Source organism: Drosophila sulfurigaster, chromosome 2R, assembly GCF_023558435.1.
Source record: "Drosophila sulfurigaster albostrigata strain 15112-1811.04 chromosome 2R, ASM2355843v2, whole genome shotgun sequence".
Classification (NCBI taxonomy): Eukaryota; Metazoa; Arthropoda; class Insecta; order Diptera; family Drosophilidae; genus Drosophila; species Drosophila sulfurigaster.
Genome location: NC_084882.1, coordinates 3,989,232 through 4,012,750, shown reverse-complemented (window position 1 = coordinate 4,012,750; position 23,519 = coordinate 3,989,232). Strand labels below are relative to the sequence as shown.

The window sequence follows — 23,519 nt, the reverse complement described above, 5'->3', positions numbered from 1 at the left end:
TTGGTACGTTACGTTTTATACTTATTATTTTAAATTTGAAGTTTATGTATGTATTTTTTGTATTTACCATGGCAAAAAAGTTTTTAGTTGTTTGATTGTGCATGGACTTTATGTGAGATAAAAAACAAAGATTACTTGTAATGCAAAACTTATATATTATGCAACAATTCAACACAATACGTGTTATTTAACTAAATTGGTACTAATTGCGAGTATATAAATGTATAGAATTGTAAATTAAGTATATACAGTGAAACTTCCCTAACGGAAAAATCTATAATGCGCACTTCTTAGGGAGTACATTTTTTTTTGCGAAACTAATTTTAAATACATTTTTAAATTTCTTTGGAAGGGCACCCCTGTTGGCCGGACAAAAATTGTGGAACTTTTCAAAAGAGATTTCACTCTATTTTAATCAAATATTTAATTAAGATACATTTAAAGACGATAGTTACATTCATATGTATATATGTAAAGCACTCGTGAAAGGTATCACCAGGATTCGTCGGCTTGGCCGGTAATACTTTAAAACTAAGTACTTTCTTAAAAATGTACAAATTATTGGTGTTATTATTTAATCGCAAAGTATTTTATTTTATCCTGATATCGTGCTTATTTATTATAAATCTTCAATTCTATGATTTGGACTATGTTCAGTCAATGATGGGAGTACATTATCCGTTGATGGTTGTCTGAAAAGTAAATATATTACAACCTTAATCAAACATACATAACATATGTCATAATTTTTCTGTTTACCTGTCTAATGCCATATGGTATGAACCAGGTGCCGAATTTGATCTACCAGCTTGAATAAACTTTTGTAATCTAGAACCACCAGGTTGAGGAGTCTTTCCCGAAATTCCTTTAAAAAATGGATTGCCAAATGAATGATTTTTCAGCATTGTTTTGATCAAGATGAGAGTATCAAGCTTCGGAATGCTGCGAACAACCGAATTTATATCATCGTCGTCTACTTGTACTAGACAACAATTTTCTTCTTCTGTAGGCAATGGATTAATTCCATTTCTTGTGATCCATGGGTCAATCTAAAATAAAACTATTATTGTGAACACCTTAATTTGAAAGATTATAAAAATTGTTGTGCGAACCTTCAATTGTGGCAAAGTTATCCTATGTGAAGCATCCTTTTCAAGCATTCGAATAATACAGTGTCGCATATTACCACTAATTATTGGTGTGTCTGGGAAAACCACATCGTCGTTTTTTATTTTTTCATAAAGTAAAGGTATTGAGTTAGCTATAAAAGGAACGCTGCCATAAACCAATGAAAATAATGTTGCACCTAGCGCCCAAATATCTGCCGCTCGACCACAGTACACATTCTAAGGAGTAATCAATACATTAATATGCACAGCTTTTCATTTAAGTTTTACAAACCTGGCCTAAAACTAGGGTTTCAGGGGCTCGAAAAGCGGGTGTTCCAGCTGTAGAACCATTACTCATTGTGGCGTCTTCTCCCAGAAACTCATTACATACTCCCAAGTCTGCGATTTTCACATGTCCACATTCAGTCAACAATAAGTTTCCTGGTTTAAGGTCCGCGTGAATAATTTTCTGATAATGCACTGTAAATGTTGAAAATGTATATAAAAAAATACAAAATATTAAAGGAATTGTGTAACATAAATCCGGTAATAGGAATGAGAATAACACGAAGAGGTACTCAGGCAATCTGCCATAACAAGCGATGTACTCTGATGGTCCAAGGTTGGCCTGAAGAGCAGAAGTGCAATAAAGTTGCGGTATTGTTTGGCTTTTATGCAAAGTTTCTGATGAAGTTGATAATTAAGTAAAAACGCACACATATGTAGAACTGAATATAAAAATCTTTCAGGCCTTGCATTTTCCTATTTATATTTAAGGAACGTTGTACGTTAATTATTTCTATTATTTTTAGATAAAGAGACTATTGTTTTTCTTCTCTTCACGTTGTATGCAGTTACGAAATTATACTTTTTATTTATCTTGATCTCAGAGACTATCTGATCACTATCATCACATTTTATTGTTAAACCTCATATTGCGGTCAGATATTATTTATTAATATTAATATGATTATTATTAGTCGCAAATTTGCATTTCAAATTTCTGCCACGCCCACATCCGACCCCGCAAATCAAATAAAATCGAATAACACGTGTAATTTTAAAGCTAGAGTCGCGAATTTTGGTATATGGGCATACCTGTCAAAAGGTCAACCAAGACCGAAAAAAAATCTTCATAATCATCGTATATTTTTGTATAATTTCATAAAGAATGTCAAAGTTTTCATAATACAATAGATCCATAGCATATTTCAGTTGTTTAAAAAAAAACTAAAAAAAATTTAATTTATTCACTTATAGCTACTTTTAAATGCATTTTTATGTTTAATTATTATAATTTTCTACCACATCTCTTTATTGCACAATCCACTAAGAGGAAAAAAGTTCCATGTGAGCGAAAAATGTTCAATTAATTTTTCATTTTTATTTTGCTTCTCATCTACATATGTATGCTCTAATCGTACGTTCGCGTCCAAACCCATAATTTTCTTCTATTTGCTTTGCATTAACTGCAAGCAGGTGGATGACACTTCACGTGTTAAGTTATTTTAGTACAAATATTTTAAATATAAAAAATCGTTGAGGATACTCTAGCCAATCTTTATACCCGCTACCCATAGGGTAGAAGGGTATTATAACTTTGTGCCGGCAGGAAATGTATGAACCAGGTAGAACGAGGCATCTCCGACCCTATAAAGTATATATATTCTTGATCAGCGTCAACATCCGAGACGATATAGCCATGTCCGTCTGTCCGTCTGTGTGTCTGTCCGTCTGTCCGTATGAACACCTAGATGTCAGAGACTATAAGAGATAGAGCTATATTTTTTTTTTCATCAGCATTTGTTATGTTTGCACGCAGATCAAGTTTGTTTCAAATTTTTGCCATGCCCACTTTCAAAAAAATTGAATAACAAGCATAATTTTAAAGCTAGAGTTGCGAATTTTGGTACATACTATAATTACTATAGTAGTTATGATTCCTGAAAATTTGGTTGCGATCAGATAAAAATTGTGGAAGTTATCAAAGAAATACTTTTATATGGGCAAAATCGCCTACTTACTAGGGGTCTGAGTTGCTTTGGCCGACAATCTGGTACATTGTGCCGTCTATGGTATATTTTGAATGGTGTGCTGTATCGATATACCAAACATACCCTTTGGTATATTTTTAGTATTTTTGGTATATTTTGAAAATAATACCGCAATATTTTGCCCTTATTAAAAATGGGTAGCGGGTATCTCACAGTCGAGCACACTCGACTGTAACTTTCTTACTTGTTTTATATTGATTTTTAAAGTAACGTACGCTCCCGACCGTAAGTAATTTTTTAACTCTTTCTTATTATTAATTCAATTGTTGAACAAATTAAATACCAACATGAAAATTTTGAAAAAATATTACTTTCTTGCTATGAAGCTACATGAACTTTTTTAAAAGAAAAGGTATTGATTTAGAATATTCCATTCCAATTCGCAGATTTTTGAATTTTACTAGATTAAGCCAAAGTCGACTTCCATTTTTAGTACGTTCGCGTCCGCATGTTTTTCTGCATATTATGAAAATTGAAACTCGGTAAGTCCCATAGTATACACTAACCAAAGAGCTAAACAAATGCTATTGAAAAGCAAAAAAAACAGTTTCAGGAAACGTTTGTTTTAAACTATATTTTTAATTTAACGCGTACGAACGTACGTTCGCGACCCGAGGAAATGCTCATATACAATAATAAGTATAATTGTGATTCATGAAAATTTGGTTGCGATCAGATAAAAATTGTCGAAGTTATTAAAGAAATACTTTTGTATGGACAAAAAGGTCTACTTACTAGAGGTCTTAGTTGCTTTGGCTGACAATCATTTGGCATACTTTTAGTATTTTTGTATATTTTGAGAATAATACCACAATATTTTGCTTTTATTCAAAATGGGTAGAGGTTATTTCACAGTCGAGCACACTGAACTGTAGCTTTCTTACTTGTTTTCTTTTATAGATTCTACTACATATAATAAAATATTCATAGTCACAAATAAAAATGTTATACTTACAATATTCTAAACCAAGTAATGAGTCTCGAATTACACTCCAAGCACGCTCTTCAGACAATGGTTTATCTGTGGGTATACAAAGGACTTCTCCCTTTTTTACCAGCTCGAAAACCATGTAGAGCGAGTCCTCTGAAGGATCGTCCAAAACTTCAACAAGCTTCACAATGTTGGGATGGTCCAGTTTCTTCAATACCGCAATTTCTCGATAAACACGATCCAGATAAGAAGTGGCTTGTTTCGGACTACGTCGCATAAGGGCAGCTTGGCGCTCTAAGCGTTTTTTTGAAAGAATTTTCATCGCATAATGTGTGGAGTCTTCTTCAGAGTAAGCTAGCTTTACAAGTCCGTATGAGCCCTGTAGAATATTGTTCAAATAAATTAATGAGTGACAAAAATGAAAATATGTTGTAATTACCTGACCAATTTGATCCATAAGCTTATACTGATTGAGTTGCAAAAAGCTTCCGGATTTTTCGATGGAAATTCTGCGCGATTCACGCAGGGGAGGTCGGCGTCGTACTGATCTTGGGCTTCCATACGGACTATATGGTACATTAGGGTATATTGGGCGAGATTCTGTAGTCTTAAATGTTGCTGTTAAAATATTTGGCTTTTGAATTATCTGTTGGCATCCATCAGTTCCTGTAGTACAATGCTCAATTGTTTCCGATCTCGATGTTTCATTTCTAGACTCTTGTGGCTCTTGGTTATCAGTTGACCGATTCTCATTTATATTTGGAAGAAGACGGTTATGCAACTTCTGTTCAATACTTACAAAAGTACAGTCATCATTATATAAGTCTAGCGACTGGGATTTTATAAGTGTGGGGAAATGTTTTATTTCATTGGCTTGAACATCATTGTCTCTATTTACATGTGTTAAGACACATTTATTTTCTGATGCCGAGTTGTCATTTTCTGATGTTGTCAATATATTTTTCTCATAAATCACTTCACTCTCTTTTGTGCAATTTTTTTTTCTTAGGTCCTTGCAATCACATTGCATTTGTTCATCTAGAGGATCATTATACCTATCGGTCCTTTTGTTTTTTGTGCTATGTTCTCTTTTGTCATGGATATTTGAGCGAGAACGGGCACATTCGCGAATTTCAGAATGCATTGACATACATTGAATTGGGTCATTACCATCAATGTGCAGTTTTCCCATTTGATTATTAAATATAAAAGCTGATTCCGTATTAATTAAGTTGAGCTCTTTGTGATCACAACCTTCCATATTTTCAACATCATAATCACAGTTGTTTGTTACATTTTGTGCAGCAGATGAAGTAAGTTTATTTTCTTTAATTATTTTCATGCATGTTTCATCTGTTTCACACACTTTTTCTTTTATAAAGCGTGACGTCTTGGTTTTAGATAACTCCGACATGATTTTGGTTACTCATATGCCTTAATAATAAATTTTACAATTTAGAAAGGCTATGTACTGTGCACTATCCCTATTAAGACATGTAAATATTTATTAGGAACTAGTATATACATATATTTTTATTTATTTTAAATTTCATATGCAGTCTTGCGATTCCACAACTTTATTTAATGCTATTTCTGTACACGAGAAAATGCCTCACACGTTTTCTGTTAAATTTTTTAAAATTATCTATATTTGTTTTTGTTCACTTTGCCGATATGAGTGCAGAACAGTAGGTGGTCTATTTTTTCGTCTGCAGAACAGTTGATTTGACATCCACATTCCCTCATCAGGGAAAGCTCTTAAAAACGAAATGCCGGATGACGCGATTTAGTTTATCTGGGAACAGCAGTTATGAATATCGCATTGAGTTACTAGCCTTCGCATTCAATTATAAAATATCGAAGACCCCTTTTGAATTAACTAACATTAATTAACACCAACATTAATAGATGCAAAACAAAAACTCAAATAGCAACTTAAAGCGTGAACTGGAGTTGTATCCGTAATTATGAAAAATATAACAAAACAACAAACTTTCATGCAGACCTAGTCCATGCAGCTTTAGTCTAAACTAATAGAGCAACTAGTACAAGAAATATTTAGTCTCCTCTTAACTGAAATATTAATTCGAAATCATTAAGCGATGTTCACACCTTTGCATTTACTAAATACGACAACATGAGCGTTGAAAATTGAATGCGTTATTGGAAAACGGCATCCTCGACTACACTATTGAATGCACATTGCCCAGAAATCGAAAACTATCGTTCACCTCTTCAACTTAGGAATTCACGATAAAATGAACATCAATACAAATGTGACCATCGCAAGTAACACCGATAAAAGTCTGCACAGTCAGATATTCAAATGTTACAAGGTTGGTGCTTTAGTTCCAAAAGGAAGTCGTGCCGGATGAGTTTTCCGCGCTTACAAAGGGAGTGGCTTCAACAAGTGAACCTAATCAAGATACGACGCGCCGGAGCATGATACAATTATACAAGGTAGTCTCGTCGGCAAAAGCACTCCCTCTATAATCATAACAATGAGTGCGAGTGAAAGAATCTCAGCACAGCAGTGTGAGCGAGACGACAATGAAATGCGCATTAACCCCTAGACGATGATATTAATATTTACATATTTTGAAGCTAATATTAATGTCTCCTTGACTTATTTTTTAAATTATGAACAATATTAATAATATATATGAGAATTCTCTAATTCTCTAAATGTTTTAATTCTATCCGTGTCTATGGCATACATTACAAAATGTCATTTTGCATAAGGGTTAATTGCGCTAAAAATTCGTCCGCTGACCATGATACAATTATAGAAGGTAGTTTCGTCGGAAAAAGCTTTCGTCAGTACGCATTCGTTTTTCGACGCAAGAGGTTGTCTGCGTACGAATTTTTTTCTGCAATTAACCCTTGCGCAAAATGACATTTTGCAATGTATGCCGTAGACACGGATAGAATTTAAATATTTAGAGAATTAGAGAATTCTCATATATATTATTAATATTGTTCATAAACAATTTACATTTTAAAAATATGTCAAAGAGACATTAATATTAGCTTCAAAATATGTAAATATTAATATCATCGTCTAAGGGTTAATGCGCATTTCATTGTCGTCGTTCACACTACTGTGCTGTGCCTCTTTCACTCGCACTTATATGTTTAGAAAGACGAACAGCTTTTTCCGACGAGACTACCTTGTATAATTGTATCATGCCGCAGACCTCTTGCGTCGAAATACGAATACGCACTCGACGCAAAAGGTTTTTTCCGACGAGATTAACCTTGTATAATTGTATCATGGATACAATAAAACATTTAATACAATAACACAAGTAGTAAACAATTTACTCATATGTCAAAGTGCATGATACCTTGATACAATTATCGTCAAGGTAGTCATTGTCGTCATCAAAAGCACTCCCTCTTTAATCATAACAATGAGTGCGAGTGAAAGAATCTCAGCACAGCAGTGTGAGCGAGACGACAATGAAAATGCGCATTAACCCTGAGACGATGATAGTTAATATTTACATATTTTGAAAGCTAAAATTAATGTTTTTTGACATATTTCTAAGAATGTAATGTTGTTTATAAATAATATTAACAATATATATGATAATAATCTAATTTTCGAAATGTTTTAATTCTTTAGTATCAGGTTCTTAATTTATCAAAATGTCATTTTGCACAATATAATTGCAATCTGACATATTCGTCCGCTGACCAGGGATATATTTATAGAAAAATCGTCCGCGCACAACCTTTCGCGTCAACAAGCACGAGCGCATTGACGATAGTGGCTCGAAGCCGAACGTTAAGTCACGCGACGAGACTTTTTTGTGTTATTGTATCATGCCGCAGACAACCTCTTGCGTCGAAATACGAATACGCACTGACGAAAGCTTTTTTCCGACGAGACTACCTTGTATAATTGTATCATGGATACAATAACACATAATACAATAACACAAGTAGTCTTATCGTGTGTTACGTGATACAATTATACAAGGTAAAAATATCGTCAAAAGCACTCCCTCTTTAATCATAACAATGAGTGCGAGTGAAAATATCTCAGCACAGCAGTGTCAGCGAGACGACAATGAAATGCGCATTAACATTGTAGTCGATGATACTATTTACATATTTGAAAGCTAAAATCGCACTCATTGTTATATTTCTAAAACGAACAGTTGTTTTCCGACGAGACTACCTTGTATAATTGTATCATGCCGCAGACCTTTTGCGTCGAAATACGAATACGCACTGACAAAATGTCATTTTTCCGACGAGACTATTCGTCCGTATAATTGTATCATGGATACAATAACACATAATACAATAACACAAGTAGTCTCATCGTGTGCATGATACCTTGATACAATTATACAAGGTAGTCCCGTCGTCAAAAGCACTCCCTCTTTAATCATAACAATGAGTGCGAGTGAAAGAATCTCAGCACAGCAGTGTGAGCGAGACGACAATGAAATGCGCATTAACCCTTAGACGATGATATTAATATTTACATATTTTAAAGCTAAAATTAATGTTTTTTTGACATATTTCTAAAATGTAAGTTGTTTATGAATAATATTAACAATATATATGAGAATTCTCTAATTCTCGAAATGTTTTAATTCTATCCGTATCTACGGCATACATTGCAAAATGTCATTTTGCACAAGGGTTAATTGCAGAAAATATTCGTCCGCAGACAACCTCTTGCGTCGAAAAACGAATGCGTACTGACGAAAGCTTTTTCCAACGGGACTACCTTGTATAATTCTATCATGCTACCTTCTATCATGATACAATTATACAAGGTAGTCTCGTCGGAAAAAAGCTGGTACCCTGTCTATGTTAGCAATAAGTGCGAGTGAAAGAGGCACAGCCTGGTAGTGTGAACGAGACGACAATGAAATGCGCGTTAACCCTTAGACGATGATATTAATATTTACATATTTTGAAGCTAATATTAATGTCTCCTTGACATATTTTTTAAATGTAAATTGTTTATGAACAATATTCATAATATATATGAGAATTCTCTAATTCTCTAAATATTTAAATTCTATCCGTGTCTACGGCATACATGGCAAAATGTCATTTTGCATAAGGGTTAATTGCAGAAAAAAATTCGTCCGCAGACAACCTCTTGCGTCAAAAACGAATGCGTACTGACGAAGCTTTTTCCGACGAGACTACCTTCTATAATTGTATCATGCCATGATACAATAACACAAGGTAGTCTCGTCGGCAAAAGCTATCCGTTATCTATACCATACATAAGTGCGAGTGAAACGACTGCGCCTAGTGAGTGCGAAAGAATCGACAGTAGAGCTTTGTGATTAACCCTTAAATGGCGCATATGGTTTAATTGTTCCACTATATTAAAAAGAGTTCAAATTTTTTTATGATTTAATTTTTTATAGTTTAGAAGTTGACAGTAATCGTTGTTTTTGGTTTTGATTACTAATTATTTTGAACAGGTTCTGAATTCTATCATAAAGTTTATATATATATATAATATAATTGCAATCTGACATTTTTGCCTTGCACAAGGGTTAATATTTAGAGAAAAAATCGTCCGCATACAACCTTTCCCTTCAACAAGCGCGAGCGCATTGAACGATAACGGCTCGAAACCGAACGAAAAGGCACACGACGAGACTACCTTGTGTTATTGTAACATGCGCCGGAGAACAGTAGTTGCTGAAAGCAAAGACGAACAACTACTCGCTCGTCTACTAAAACATAACAGTACGCTGCAAATAAGTTGCCTGAGTCTGCTTTAAATAACTTTGCTTTAGTTTAATTCCTTATTAATTATTATTGCATTAAATTATAAAATGTCGACATTCTCGATAAGTTTTGAAATTATCGCGTTGCATTTCCCAATATCAATTTCTATTATATTCATTATCGAACATCAACTAATAACATATTGTAAAGTAGAGTGAAGAGGATTGCTACGACCATGATACTATTATAGAAGGTAGTCTCGTCGGCAAAAGCTTTCGTTAGTGCGTTTTCGTTTTTCGACGCAATTAACCCTTGTACAAAATTACATTTTGCAATGTATGCCGGAGACACGGATAGAATTAAAACATTTAGAGAATTAGAGAATTCTCATATATATTATTAATATTGTTCATAAACAATTTACATTTAAAAAATAAGTCAAGGAGACATTAATATTAGCTTCAAAATATGTAAATATTAATATCATCGTCTAAGGGTTAATGCGCATTTTATTGTCGTCTCGCTCACACTGCTGTGCTGAGATTCTTTAACTCGCACTCATTGTCAAGATTACTAAAGTACCAGCTTTTTCGACGAGACTACCTTGTATAATTGTATCATGGGTACGACTTAGGGAGATTTCCAGATCTTCGAATGAAAACCGAGAACTTTGAGAACTTTCATTATTGGAAGTTTTTTTATATTTCTTGCAACTTTTAAAAAAATGGGCAACTTTTTTTTTAAATGCTTTCAGCCTCATACATTTCACTTTTTATTTTTAACTTTAGGCACTATCGATAGTTTGATGCTATCGAACCGCCATCGATGGCAGCCTAGCACTATCGATAGTTTTGCACAACGCTTTGCACATCACAAAATAAAAATCATATATTTGAAAGTGGAAAGCAAAAAAAAAAAAGAAATAATCTTATAGCATGGTAAAGTTCCTAACAATAGTGGAACAATGTAAGTGCAAGTGTATTTGTAAGTTTTATTTTAAGCGTTCAACACAAACGGTTTGAACACATAACAAAAAAATTAAACCAAAACGACGTAGCTCAACTACTCTTAGCAGTGACGTCGAAGTAGCATGTTGAGGCAGCAGCGCTGTCTCGGACGCAAGCGGCGCACAGCAAGAAGCCCTCAAACGTAAGAAAGGCATATCGAAGGTATGGAAGTACTTCATGCGATCTGACGATAAGAAACTGGCAACACGTCAAATTTGAGACATCACCTAAACCAATTTCGTCCGGAATCGATGACGCTGTTGACAAACCTGCAGGGGCAAGTGAGTCCAATGACTCAAATTTACCTGCATCAGCAAGCAGCAGCACAAGATCGAGCATGCACTCCATCTCTAGACGGAAGAGAGACATCGATCGTGCATTAGCCAAAATTATCGCAAAAGATGTTCAATATAATTGAAAATGAAGATTTTATCAAGTACTCTCAAATCGTTGACCTCAGGTACAAAATTCCCAGCAAAACCTATCTAAGATATGTGCTGGTAAAAGGTGTATTTGAAGAGGGTATTCTCAACCTAAAAACCAAACTGAAGGAAACAACCAGTATTGCTCTGATATGCGATTGGACTTCACATCAAGCACAAATGATTAATTTTTAACTGTGACATGTCATTCTATCGATTGCTTTCAGTTTGGAACAGCGTCACTCAGCACAAATTAAAAGATGCGACGTATCATTCAGCACAAAATATTGCTGAAACTTTGAAAGGCGTCTTAGAGTAACGCAAGCTCAACGCTAAAAGCATGTGAGATTTTAAAGATTCGTATTTTGCTATGTTTCGCACACAGTATGAATCTTGTTGTGCAAGACGGTTTAAAAATGTAAAACAACAATTTGTGTTAGAAAAACTTATTTGCGAAATGTAAGGCCACCGTCAAATTTTTTAAGCAAAGCACTATTGTACATATATATAGGTAAAATTAAAAAAAACCCAAGAATACGAAAAACCGCTTAGCTTGTTACAGGAAATACCAACTAGGTCCAACAACTTATACTTCATGCTAGAGCGACAAATTAAAACAAAACGATATCAACCGTTTTATTGGCCACAGCAAATGTACCTCTGCCATTTACTGCCAATGAAATTATTATTTTAGAGGACATATGCAACATATGTATTGACTCTATTTCAAGATGCTACAGAGAAAATTTCCGACGGCAAGTACATAACGGTTTCTCTAATAATACCAATAGTTTACGGATTATACCGCAATGTTGACCAACTGACACCATCGTTAAATACGGCCGAAGCAAAAATGCTGCAAGAATGTTTGTTGAAGTCAATAAAAAAAAGACTTGTCGGAGAGGGAGTAGTGCAGCATCTCGTGTTGGCACATTGTGGGTGCGTATCGGCACATTGACACTGCGTAGTTGCAAGTGTGTATCGGCACATTGACACTGCGTATTTAAGAGTATGCATGTTAGATTGCATCATCCTTTATTTGCGCTGTGATTGGTTGTCTGCATTTTGTAGCTTTGACAAGTACAGTTATTGCGGGGCGACAGCGTCTTGTCGTTGTTGCTGAGTGTGGTTCGATGGCTATGGCGTAGGTAGTAAAAAGATCGAGCAAGCAGTGTGCTCATGCAATCGCCTGTGAAAGCATCGGAACGCGCTTCGCGATAATGAACGATCAGACTTCGGCAGAACAGACTCCGACAGGCTTTTTATGAAGAAAAAAGCATTAGCAGGATTGGATCTATTTGGGATTCGAGGTTCAAAAAAATCTGATTCCGCAATGATTATAACGCTGAGCAAGCGTCTGTTCTTTTAGAAAGTTAAGACCAAATTCATCTGTTTCAATGATGTAGTTCATTGATGCAAGCGTTTACCCTACCCTGCATCACGCGAACAGCTGTTTAGGGGTAAATAAAATAATACTTACCTATTTATCAGCCGCTCTTTGCAATCTAAAAATTTCTTAAATAACTTTTATCTGATGTCCACAAAAGACTGTAATTTTTATCGTATGTACCAAAAACTAGCTTTAAAATTACACTTTTTTTTTGATTTGCGGGGCGAAAGTGGGAGTGGCTAAAATCTAAAGATATCTTCATCTCCGAGCAAAACTAACAAGTGCTGTCGAAAAAAGTATAGCTCTACCTCTTATAGTCTCTGGCAGACAGACAGACCTGGCTAAATCGTCTCGGCCTCCTTCACATACATACATCTCCTGTTGGCAGAAAGTTATTTATTTATTTAAACAGGTTAACTTTAATTAATATTAATACTAACACTATTGGTAAAGCAATGGTTCCAAAGGCCTTCAGCTAGAAAGTTTAAATACTCTTTTACCTTAAAGGTAGCGGATATAAAAATGCATTGAAATTACTGTAATGTACTGTTTCTTATTACCAGTCTCAATTTTGATCTCTGTTAATTTAGAATGTTTTTAGAGTGACATACCCTGTTTTCACCATACTGAAACATTCCAGATCCCCCAAAGCGTTTCTTCGAGTTAAGGGATTTTTTTCCGTGTCCTGTTCATTTTCTTAAATTGCATCACATCTAGTGAACTAATAGTGACACGCATGTTTTTTCGATAGGTACATATCTCTTAGAACACAACCAAAATGAATTTCGCACCCAAAACGCACTTCCGCTGCTAGACTATTTGATTAGTCCAAAATATTGATTTATATTAATTAGTACTGCACTTCATTTTGTGTAGTTGTTTTGTTAACTAATCAGTTTGCTGAAAGTTTGAAATATCATTTGGTGTCCCATATTCGAGAGACCCATTGTATATACGCATGGTTGTAACTCTGACCATAAAATACATAAATGGATGGAATACTGACATAAATCAGTATTAAAATAATATTGATATTGAAAATATGATAAATAAAAAACTTTTTTCAATTTGACTTTCGTCACGGAAAAACAAATACTGCTAACCGCGCATTTATGAAACATCATATGCATATGTAGACATAGAAGCAAAAGCACAACGAACGTCCAGGCAATAACCATACAACACATAGATGCGTCAAGTCATACATCCAAAAGGTATCATTAAAAACAGTATTATTGCAACCCCAGTCGGGCCGAGCGCTGCGACTCGAACACTGGTGCATGATACAATTATACAAGGTAGTCTCGCAAAAAGCTGGTACCCTGTCTATGTTAGCAATGAGTGCGAGTGAAAGAGACACAGCGTGGTAGTGTGAACGAGACGACAATAAAAAAGCGCATTAACCCTTAGTCGATGATATTAATATTTACATATTTTGAAGCTAATATTAATGTCTCCTTGGCTTATTTTTTAAATGTAAATTGTTTATGAACAATATTAATAATATTTATGAGAATTCTCTAAATGTTTTAATTCTATCCGTGTCTATGGCATACATTACAAAATGTCATTTTGCATAAGTTAATTGCGCTAAAAATTCGTCCGCAGACAACCTTCTTGCGTCGAAATACGAATGCGCACTGACGAAAGCTTTTTTACGACGAGACTATCTTGTATAATTGTATCATGCTCTGGTGTTCGAATCAGTGTTGCCAGAATCTGGAGAATGGAGCAAAAATTGCTGGATTTCAGAAAAAAAAAATGGCGAAAATTATCCAAAAAAAATAGCCAACAAAATCGCTAAATATTTTAAATGACATTATTCATCAAGTTTGCACATTTTTAATTCATTTAAGAATAAAATCTTGAAATTAAAAATAAAAAAACAGGATTTCGTATTTTTATGATTTTGTTAACAATTAGGGGGCGAAATGCAGTTAACTACTTTTCAAGTCAGCGAACTCAAGTAGCTCATATGTATAATCGAACCACTTGGTTAAATATAAGCCCCGATTTTATTGCAAACTATTAATCGCAATTTTTGCAGTGAATGACAAAAGGAATACATAATAAAAAGGACTTGAGTAAAATAGCTCAAATTGCCAAAAGAGAAATAAAAAGTTGCTAAATTTGTAGCTAAAGCATTTTTAAAAAAAACGTTGCAAATTAACTAAAGCAACTAAATTGCTAAACTGGCAGCACTGCTTCACAGTTTCACAATTTCACATTTGTATTTAGCTAATGAGTGAACGAACTAAGTTCGCACATGAACTATAAACAGAATCGAACTATAATGCAAATTTTATGAGTAAGCCTCAAAATACATCCTATCGGTAAAAGAGCTATCGGAACTTTTTAAAAAGTGCCAAAAGTAGCCGAAGCATTAAAAAACATTGCTAGATTTCTAGCTAATAGCATTTCACAAAATCTTATAGCTTTTGCAGTTTCAAAATAGCTAGATCTAGCAATAAATTAGCTAAAATGGCAACACTGGTTCGAATCGCAGCGCTCGGCCCGCCTGGGGTTGCATTAATCCCTTTTTTTAATGATACCTTTTTGATGTATGACTTGACGCATCTATGTATTGTATGGTTAGTGGTCCCAGGTTCATTGATTGCTGAAAGAGATAAAATACATATAATATATAAATATATGTATATGAATAAATTTTATATGGTTAGTACAAACTTAAACGTAGATACATAACTTTTCAGAGTGTTGCTCGCTCTATTTCGCTAATATTTAAACGGTTGCACACTTATGTATGTATAAAATATTCTAAAAAGCTCATATAAATATCCAATTTATGGAATGAACTGATTTCTTTAATGCATTTGCTTGAAGTTGGAAGATGCAACTGTTTACATCAAATTCGTATCAGTAAAACAGCTTTTCAGAGGTGCAAAAGTAACTAAAGTGTCATAAGAAAAATAAACATATCTACCAAAAGGGAGAAATTTTATAAATAGTGCGGCACAATGAAAACACACATGTATGTTCGTGATATTTAATTTATTATTCACTAATTGTTTTGCATCATATGTATTAAGAAACTCTTAATATTTACATTTAACTAATTGTAGCCAAATTATATATGTATATGAATGTTAAGTTGAACATTATATATGTACATAATTTGTTTTATGTTAAAAACCTATTACGAACATAGCAACCATAAAATAAACAAAAAAAAAATTTTTTTTTGTTCCTTTTGGTTAGTGAGTCTTCCGGGTATAACGACGTGAAATCGTCGGTCCCTTGAACGTCGCTATAACCGGATTATACTGCTCAACTAAAACGAACATAAACATGTAAGAAAGCTACAGTCGAGTGTGCTCGACTGTGAGATACCCGCTACCCATTTTATTTATCATCATTTATTACTTCAACAGTTTTTGAAATTTGTACACGCAGATTACCACCTTCGCCTTCATGACTAGTCTTTATGATTTCACAAATTTTGTGTACAATCAGACAAATATTATTAGCAACTCACTCTGATATATTTCATATTTCTACATTTTAATAGTCATATTCTTTGTCTATTTCTTTTAATTTATTGAATTTTAGTTTTTTTTTTTTAATTACAAAACAATTTGAAATAATTTTAAGGCGCCACCATTGACACGAGATATAACCAGCTGATTTTTTTGATGAATATACCAAAATATTAGCCAAAATACGGCCACATTTTCAGAATCATTGCCGCATGATCAATGATGCAGCTCCATTAGCTGTTCCTCTCTAACAGCCGGTTATGGATATGCGGCTATGGTTATGCGGCGTAAGGTTCTATTTAACGGAAATTTCTATGTCGCAGCACAGTTCTAACAGCATATAATGTATTTAATATCTGATGATAAGAAATACGTCGTATAAACCAAAAGGACACACATATTATTCCCATGTTTTCATTGATAAATTTAAATCAATTGTTTTCAGTCTAGCAGAAGGCACCGTTAAAAATATTACAAGATCTATAGTTTTCTGACGCATGCCCGTATATTTATGTACATACATATGTATATACAAAAGTAAATATAATTGTGTGCGTAATTTTATTTTCACAAATAAATACTCATACAATGGAACACCTATTTCGCCTATATTTAGATCACATCATGATTTCAATCCATTCTGTTCTTTAAAACAATCATTATTGTGACTGTTGAAACAATCAGTAAGTAACATATAAACAGAAAATGCTTAATGAAATATGTATATAAAATGTTTGATTTTAGACGGAAAAAAATGAAGTGGCGTTGCATAATTACGACTTTCACTTTGGCATTAATAGTGAAAATTTCATGCTCATTAGAAGGAAACGAACACATAGGTATACTATCCCCTAGACATGAGAGACGAATGTACTCAATTCGAGGAGACTTCATACCATTGGAATTTTTTACTGTCATGAATTCAGCTGATTTGTCTAAACAAAATTTACAAAACCAGCTTAGAAATTTTCTTGAAAATCTACAAAAAAATTTTACAACATCTGCTATGTTAAATGTCATCGATTATAAACACAAAAGTAATCGGGATCAAACAAGAAAGTTATGGGATTTATCGGATTTCTTTAATTTATCGGCTGATGTTGCTAAAACATTCGCACATGATTCGAAAAAGTATTATGAAGTTGTAAAAAACTCAAGTTATACGCTTTTATTACACCTTCGACAAATTCCATCGACGCAACCGACATTGGTCAAGTTATTATTAACAAATTATTTTGCGGAAATGGAGTTCTTTCACATAATGTTTTCAGAGATAATTGACGAAGTTCTCGAATACACTCAAAATACGATGCTCTCGATCCAAAACACTTTCACGTATTATGCAGATATTCAAAGGTTTATTTTAGAAAACTGGAATTTGAGAAGTGATATAAGCTGCATTAAAGAATATACTGAATTCCTACAACCGTATTCGGCTAAAGTTTTTAAGTGTACCACAGATGCTAAACTTGACGTTGTTTTTGATGTTTTCGCGATGACGGAACTAACCAGTAAATACATAATGCAGCAACTTGAGTTTCGAATTCAGCGGTTGTTCAACTGTTTCTATTTTGGAAATTATGAAATTCGGTGTAAATTTCTACAACATGCTGATCGTAATTTCGAAATACTATTTAACAAAATTGAGGAACTAGAAATCTACTACGATATTAAGACAAATAATGGTCGCGTTTCAGCTTTTCGATTTCGTCGACAAAGTAACTCGTATAATGAAGAGGACACAGACGCTTTAAAGAAATGTATCCCAAAGAATTTTCCACTTAGTGAAATGCATACCAGTTTGAAAAGTTGTTTTGATAATATTAAAAAATATTGACATTATTCACTAACTATAAAATCAGGATTTGAAATGCAAACGCTTTGCTTACTTGTAGTTAACAAAGATCCAGTTTGTGTAAAACCAATTTATATTAATAAAAAATAGTTTTTAAAAATTTCAAGCCCTTAATTTTTTTTATCTCAACTGTTAAAAAAATTGGGGAATCAATTTGGTAATATCGTTTTGCCATCGCAACATAAAGTGCACTTTTACTCAAGTGTACAAAAACAGCACCACAAATGTTTTACTGTTTACGACTGCGAAATAATCCGGGGTCGGAAATTGCAAAACTCGCATTTTTGTTGAGTCCGCTAATAATTCAATTCAACTCAATGGGAGAAACTCATCAACGAATAAAAATCAGCACATGTACAGCTCATTCGTGTACGATGTGAGCGTTCGGCCGAAACAGTTTACTCACATTCGTTCACTTCAGGAAATCTTTCGCACACATTCGCTCAGCCTCCAAAATTTTACGCTCACATTAGCTCAGCCTACGAAGGCAAGCATTGAATAAACTCAGTTGTCAGTAAACAAATTTGCGACCATTCTTGTGGGCTTGGGCATCGCTGGCGTAAAGTTAGCAACAACAGCAACACATAGTATGCAAAATAACGGTGCTTAGCAAACCATTCTGAGTTTACGCATGTGCCCTGAATTTACTCATATGCGATGATTTTGTTCATACGCGTTGAGTTTGTCCATTCGGGGGGTGAGTTTGGTCATTTGCGTTTTTGATTTCGTTAGAAACGATCATTGCTGAGATGAGCTGTTTGAACACGAACATGAATAAACTCAGCAAGCAAACAAATTTACCAGATTTGCGCGAACTTCAATTTGAGCTCTTGGCCGAATGGGCTGATTACCCATAGAGTAGAAGGGTATTATAACTTTGTACCGGCAGGAAATGTATGTAACAGGTAGAAGGAGGCATCTCCGACCCTATAAAGTATATATATTCTTGATCCGTATGAAACACTGGATCTCAGAGACTATAAGAGATAGAGCTATAATTTTTTTTCGACAGCATTTGTTATGTTTGCACGCAGATCAAGTTTGTTTCAAATTTTTGCCACACCCACTTCCGCCCCGCAAATCAAAAAAATCAAGCCTAATTTTAAAGCTAGAGTTGCGAATTTTGGTATATATAATAATTACTATGGTAGTTATGATTCCTGAAAAATTGCGATCAGATAAAAATTGTGGAAGTTATTAAAGAAATACTTTTGTATGGGCAAAAACGCCTACTTACTAGGGGTCTGAGTTGCTTTGGCCGACAATCTGGTACATTGTGCCGTTTATGGTATATTTTGAATGGAGTACTATATCGAAATACCAAACATAACATTTGGTATATTTTTAGTATTTTTTTTGTCTTTTCGGTATTTTTTGAAAATGATACCGCAATATTTTGCCTTTATTAAAAATGGGTAGCGGGTATCTCACAGTCGAGCACACTCACTATTCTAGAGAAATCACACTGTTTTTAGTAGTACGTGTTATACTGTTGATTATAAAATGAAACGCGCAAGTTTAAATTTAATATTTCATTGTCGTGGTACATATGTATGCAATTACGTACATGTATGTGTTACCACTTATAATTTTGCCTGTCAATTATCAAGCTTCGACACCGACACGATTTCAATAAGAGTAAGAAAAGAAGTAAATATGCTTATTTATTAGCCGATCGACATGCATGTGAATATTAACAGTGTGAGCAGCGCTGTTGACAGACGCTGCCACAGCATTACATTGACATTAGCTGTCTGCTGCTCTAGACGCACACAAATCAAAATTTGAGAATTCGTTTTATAAGAATAGTAATTTTGAAGTTGTTTTTTTGATCCTGAATTCCAAAAAATTAAATGCTTTCTAATTAACTAAACAGAGTTCCGGGGACAATCAATAAACAAAGTTCTTTCAAAGGCATAAAAATAAATCATATATGTATGTACATATATTTTGGGTTTGATTAGTAACTTTAAAATGTACATATATACAAATATATATATATACATATATATATATATATATATATATATATAGATATATAGATATATAGATATTTGTATTGGTGACTGTTTTTTCGTGAGCAACTTGCAACTAGTGCTGTACTTAAAAACACTAGAGATTTCGCTAGTCACAATCTAGTACTTTGTACTCTTAGGAAGACATTCCCACAATATGAATATGGGTGTTCGTACAGGACGTAATGAGGCAGGCTATTATCTTAACTACGATATTTGTTTTGAATCCCTATATTCTTTTTTTAAATGTAAGGTAAATTCTAATTGTAAAGAGCACAAACAAAAATAAGTACATATGTATATGTGTAGCTTTGTTCATATGTGTGCGTGTCTGTAGAAGTACACAATCAGAAGTACATATGTATGTACATACATATGTATGTATACACATGCCCACCAATTTTACCGAACAGTATTTACAAATTGCAAATACTCAAGCAGCTTCCACAATCAGTAGAGTTTAAATGTCATCTACTTTACTGATGTACATGTGTACATACGTATTGACATATTATTTGTACATAAATCATATTTAATACACATATTTATACGTATATGTATATATACATTAAATGTAGCACTTTATTGATAGCTGTGAATCAAGAACTTTTTAGTCAATTAAATTCTCTATTTTGATAAGGACTCTGTTTTGTGTAATATCAGATTTACATACATATGTACATATGTGAGTACCAATGAAACATACCAACGTTTGTAAATAGTTATCCGAACACACACAATCGATGTACACAACACATAAATATATGTATGTATGTATATATTTACATATATACACACGCAGCTTTAAATAGACCGGTTCAACGTCAAGGATAACCTTTATTATGTATCCTTATATACATAGTCATACATACATACATATGTAAATCCAGCCAAACGCATCACAAGTTAGATAAGTACATATTTATATTTGTATGAATAAACATATTTAATCGCATTATTATGTTCAATATTTTTGTTCTTATTTTATAAGTAATCGAAAAACAAATAGTATATTTATTTTGTTTAGTGATTTTAGGCAAATAAAAACTCACATAGCACACAGAGCACTTCAGAATCTGAACGAAGACTAAAAGGAATCGTATGAACTAACCAAGCTTTAGCAAAAGTTAATTTAAAGCTAGCTATGCGACAATAGCTTTAAAAGCTTTAATTTCTCGAAAATGAACCTTGAGCGAATGCAACTTTAAACTTTTAATACATACATACGTACATATGTATGTACATACGTATGTTTATTCTACTACTATTTATAATTATACAAAATCAGCGATAATTATGAATGTGTATATACATACATATACATATATGTACATATACACCATTTATGCATACCATCATATACCCTCATTCCATTGACAATATATACATGTGTGTGTATGTTTGTAAATACCTTTTTAGACGATTTTTTTTTTTTTTCGGTACTTCTTGAAAGGAACTCTTAGACCATAAAAAAAATATTCTGTTAGCATTTGCGTAATTACATATGTATGTTTGTATTTACATATTATGTACATATTCAGCTGTATGGGTGTGAAAAATTGCAGCCTGTTACTATTGTTATATGTATGTACATATGCATGTATGTATCGTCTAGTTATTTTAAATTAATTTTTATTTTTCAGTTTGAGCTTAATATTTTGTGTGTCATCGTTTTAGCTTCTGAACAGCCCTAAGAGGATTTTCTGTGGAAGAAATATTTTTTTTTGGTGGTTTCTACTGGAAATTTTTGCCATTCTCCTAGTAAGGCACTTTTTAGCTTATTTTTAAACTTCTTTTTTCAATGGTATTATCCAAAGCTTGACAAATTATCGACTACGTTTAAAGTTGGGGACCTCCCTCCCCATTCGAATATCGTTGGCAAACAATTCTGGTCATTGGCTGTTCCCGTCAAAAAAACATTACTGCAATGCGTAATTGGTAAAAAGTCAGCCTGGGAAGCACAATAATTTTCACTGTGTAAGGTAAGGACACTCCTCCGACAAAAAAATATCATTTCGATCAGCGTTAATAACAATTTATACGAGGGTTGCTATTTAAGTGTCTGGCCTAGGTCATTTGTAGCCACGGTTGCCACTTTAAACATTTTTAATAAGACAAAAAAAGATTAAAAACAAGTAAGTCGCGCACACTCGACTGTGAGATACCCGCTACCCAAATTTAATATAGCCAAAATATTGCGGTATCATTTTCAAAATATACCGAACATACTTAAAATACTAAAAATATACCGAATGATATGTTTGGTATATCGATATAGTACACCATTCAAAATATACCATAGACGGCACAATGTACCAAAAAATGCAAAAATTTGAAACAAACTTGTTGCAAACATATCGAAAAAAATATAGCTCTATCTCTTATAGTCTCTGAGATCCAGTGTTTCATACGGATCAAAATATACTTTATAGGGAGATGCCTTCTTCTACCTGTTACATACATTTTGCCGGCACAAAGTTATAATACAAAATATTGCGGTAATTTTTCAAAATATACCGGAAATGCCAATAAACTAAAAATATACCAAACGGTATATTTGTTATATCGATATAGTACCGCATTCAAAATATACCATAGACGGCACAATATACCAGATTGTCGGCCAAAGCAACTAAAACCCCTAGTAAGTAGGCGTTTTTGCCCACGCAAAGGTATTTCTTTAATAACTTCCACAATTTTTATCTGATCGCAACTTCGCTATAGCTCTAAAGATACGCTTGTAATTCGTTTTTTTTGATTTGCTGGGGCGGAAGTGGGCGTGGGTATAATTTTATCTCCGTGCAAACATAACAAATGCTGTTCTATTATAATTCTATCTCTTATAGTCTCTGAGATCTAGGTGTTCATACGGACAGACACACAGACGGACATGGCTAGAGATCGTCTCGGCTGTTGATGCTGATAAAGAATATATACTTTATAGGATTGGAGGTGCCTCCTTCAACCTGTTACATACATTTCCTGCCGGCACAAAGTTATAATACCCTTCTACCCTATTGGTAGCGGGTATAATGAGCCAATTTGAATAAAAAAGAGCCAATTTTTTATTTAGTATTTATTTTGATTTTTTTATTTAACTTTTATCATTCGAAAGTAGTATAAAAACTTAAACGATTTTTCTGAAATGAAACAGCTTAACAACTAAGGCTTAAGTCGTTCTGAGACATACATATTCAGATTTATTTTTAAGTCTTTGTCAGACATATCATGAATATCTTATTATTATTTAAATCTTTGTGCGGTCAAACATAGTGCGTTTCTTTATTTCAATTTAATTTCTTGCAGAATTACGAATTGCAAAAAAAATGCATTAATAAAAAATGAATTCGTTTTTTCAAATTTAAAATAATTTGTATAACTATTAGCAACAAAGACAAATTTCAATAAAGATGGGCCAAAGAGCCAACGAGAAAAAATAGAGCCAGTTTCGGCTCAAAAGAACCAAATCTGGCAACCGTGCTTGTAGCCATATTAGGATTAATTCCCAAAGAAAAGTTTGAACT

The 23,519-nt window shown here is 33.6% G+C and overlaps 2 protein-coding genes across 2 annotated transcripts; one reads left to right on the top strand and one right to left on the bottom strand.

Moving 5' to 3' along the window:
• Positions 1-558: 558 nt before the first annotated feature.
• On the bottom strand, positions 559-21,178 carry LOC133836331 (calcium/calmodulin-dependent protein kinase kinase 1). The gene is made up of 7 exons (XM_062266754.1): positions 21,048-21,178; positions 4,534-5,578; positions 4,119-4,473; positions 1,402-1,589; positions 1,113-1,346; positions 760-1,049; positions 559-692 (listed from the first exon to the last, which is right to left on the bottom strand). The coding sequence occupies exons 2-7, from the start codon at positions 5,506-5,508 to the stop codon at positions 620-622; spliced, it is 2,115 nt and encodes a 704-aa protein (XP_062122738.1). The 5' UTR covers positions 5,509-5,578; positions 21,048-21,178; the 3' UTR covers positions 559-619.
• LOC133836332 (uncharacterized) lies at positions 16,841-18,070 on the top strand. Its single transcript, XM_062266755.1, has one exon. It carries the CDS (start codon positions 16,856-16,858, stop codon positions 17,960-17,962), a length of 1,107 nt encoding a protein of 368 aa, XP_062122739.1. The 5' UTR covers positions 16,841-16,855; the 3' UTR covers positions 17,963-18,070.
• Positions 21,179-23,519: the final 2,341 nt, after the last annotated feature.

Excerpts from the sequence above, each read along its gene's own strand:
- LOC133836332 (XM_062266755.1), top strand. The coding sequence starts at position 16,856 with ATGTTTGATTTTAGACGGAAAAAAATGAAGTGGCGTTGCATAATTACG.
- LOC133836331 (XM_062266754.1), bottom strand. The coding sequence starts at position 5,508 with ATGTCGGAGTTATCTAAAACCAAGACGTCACGCTTTATAAAAGAAAAA. Across the intron at positions 1,590-4,118 it reads ATTACTTGGTTTAGAATATT|TGCATTATCAGAAAATTATT; the intron begins GTAAGTATAACA and ends CAACATTTACAG. Across the intron at positions 1,050-1,112 it reads TAACTTTGCCACAATTGAAG|ATTGACCCATGGATCACAAG; the intron begins GTTCGCACAACA and ends GTTTTATTTTAG.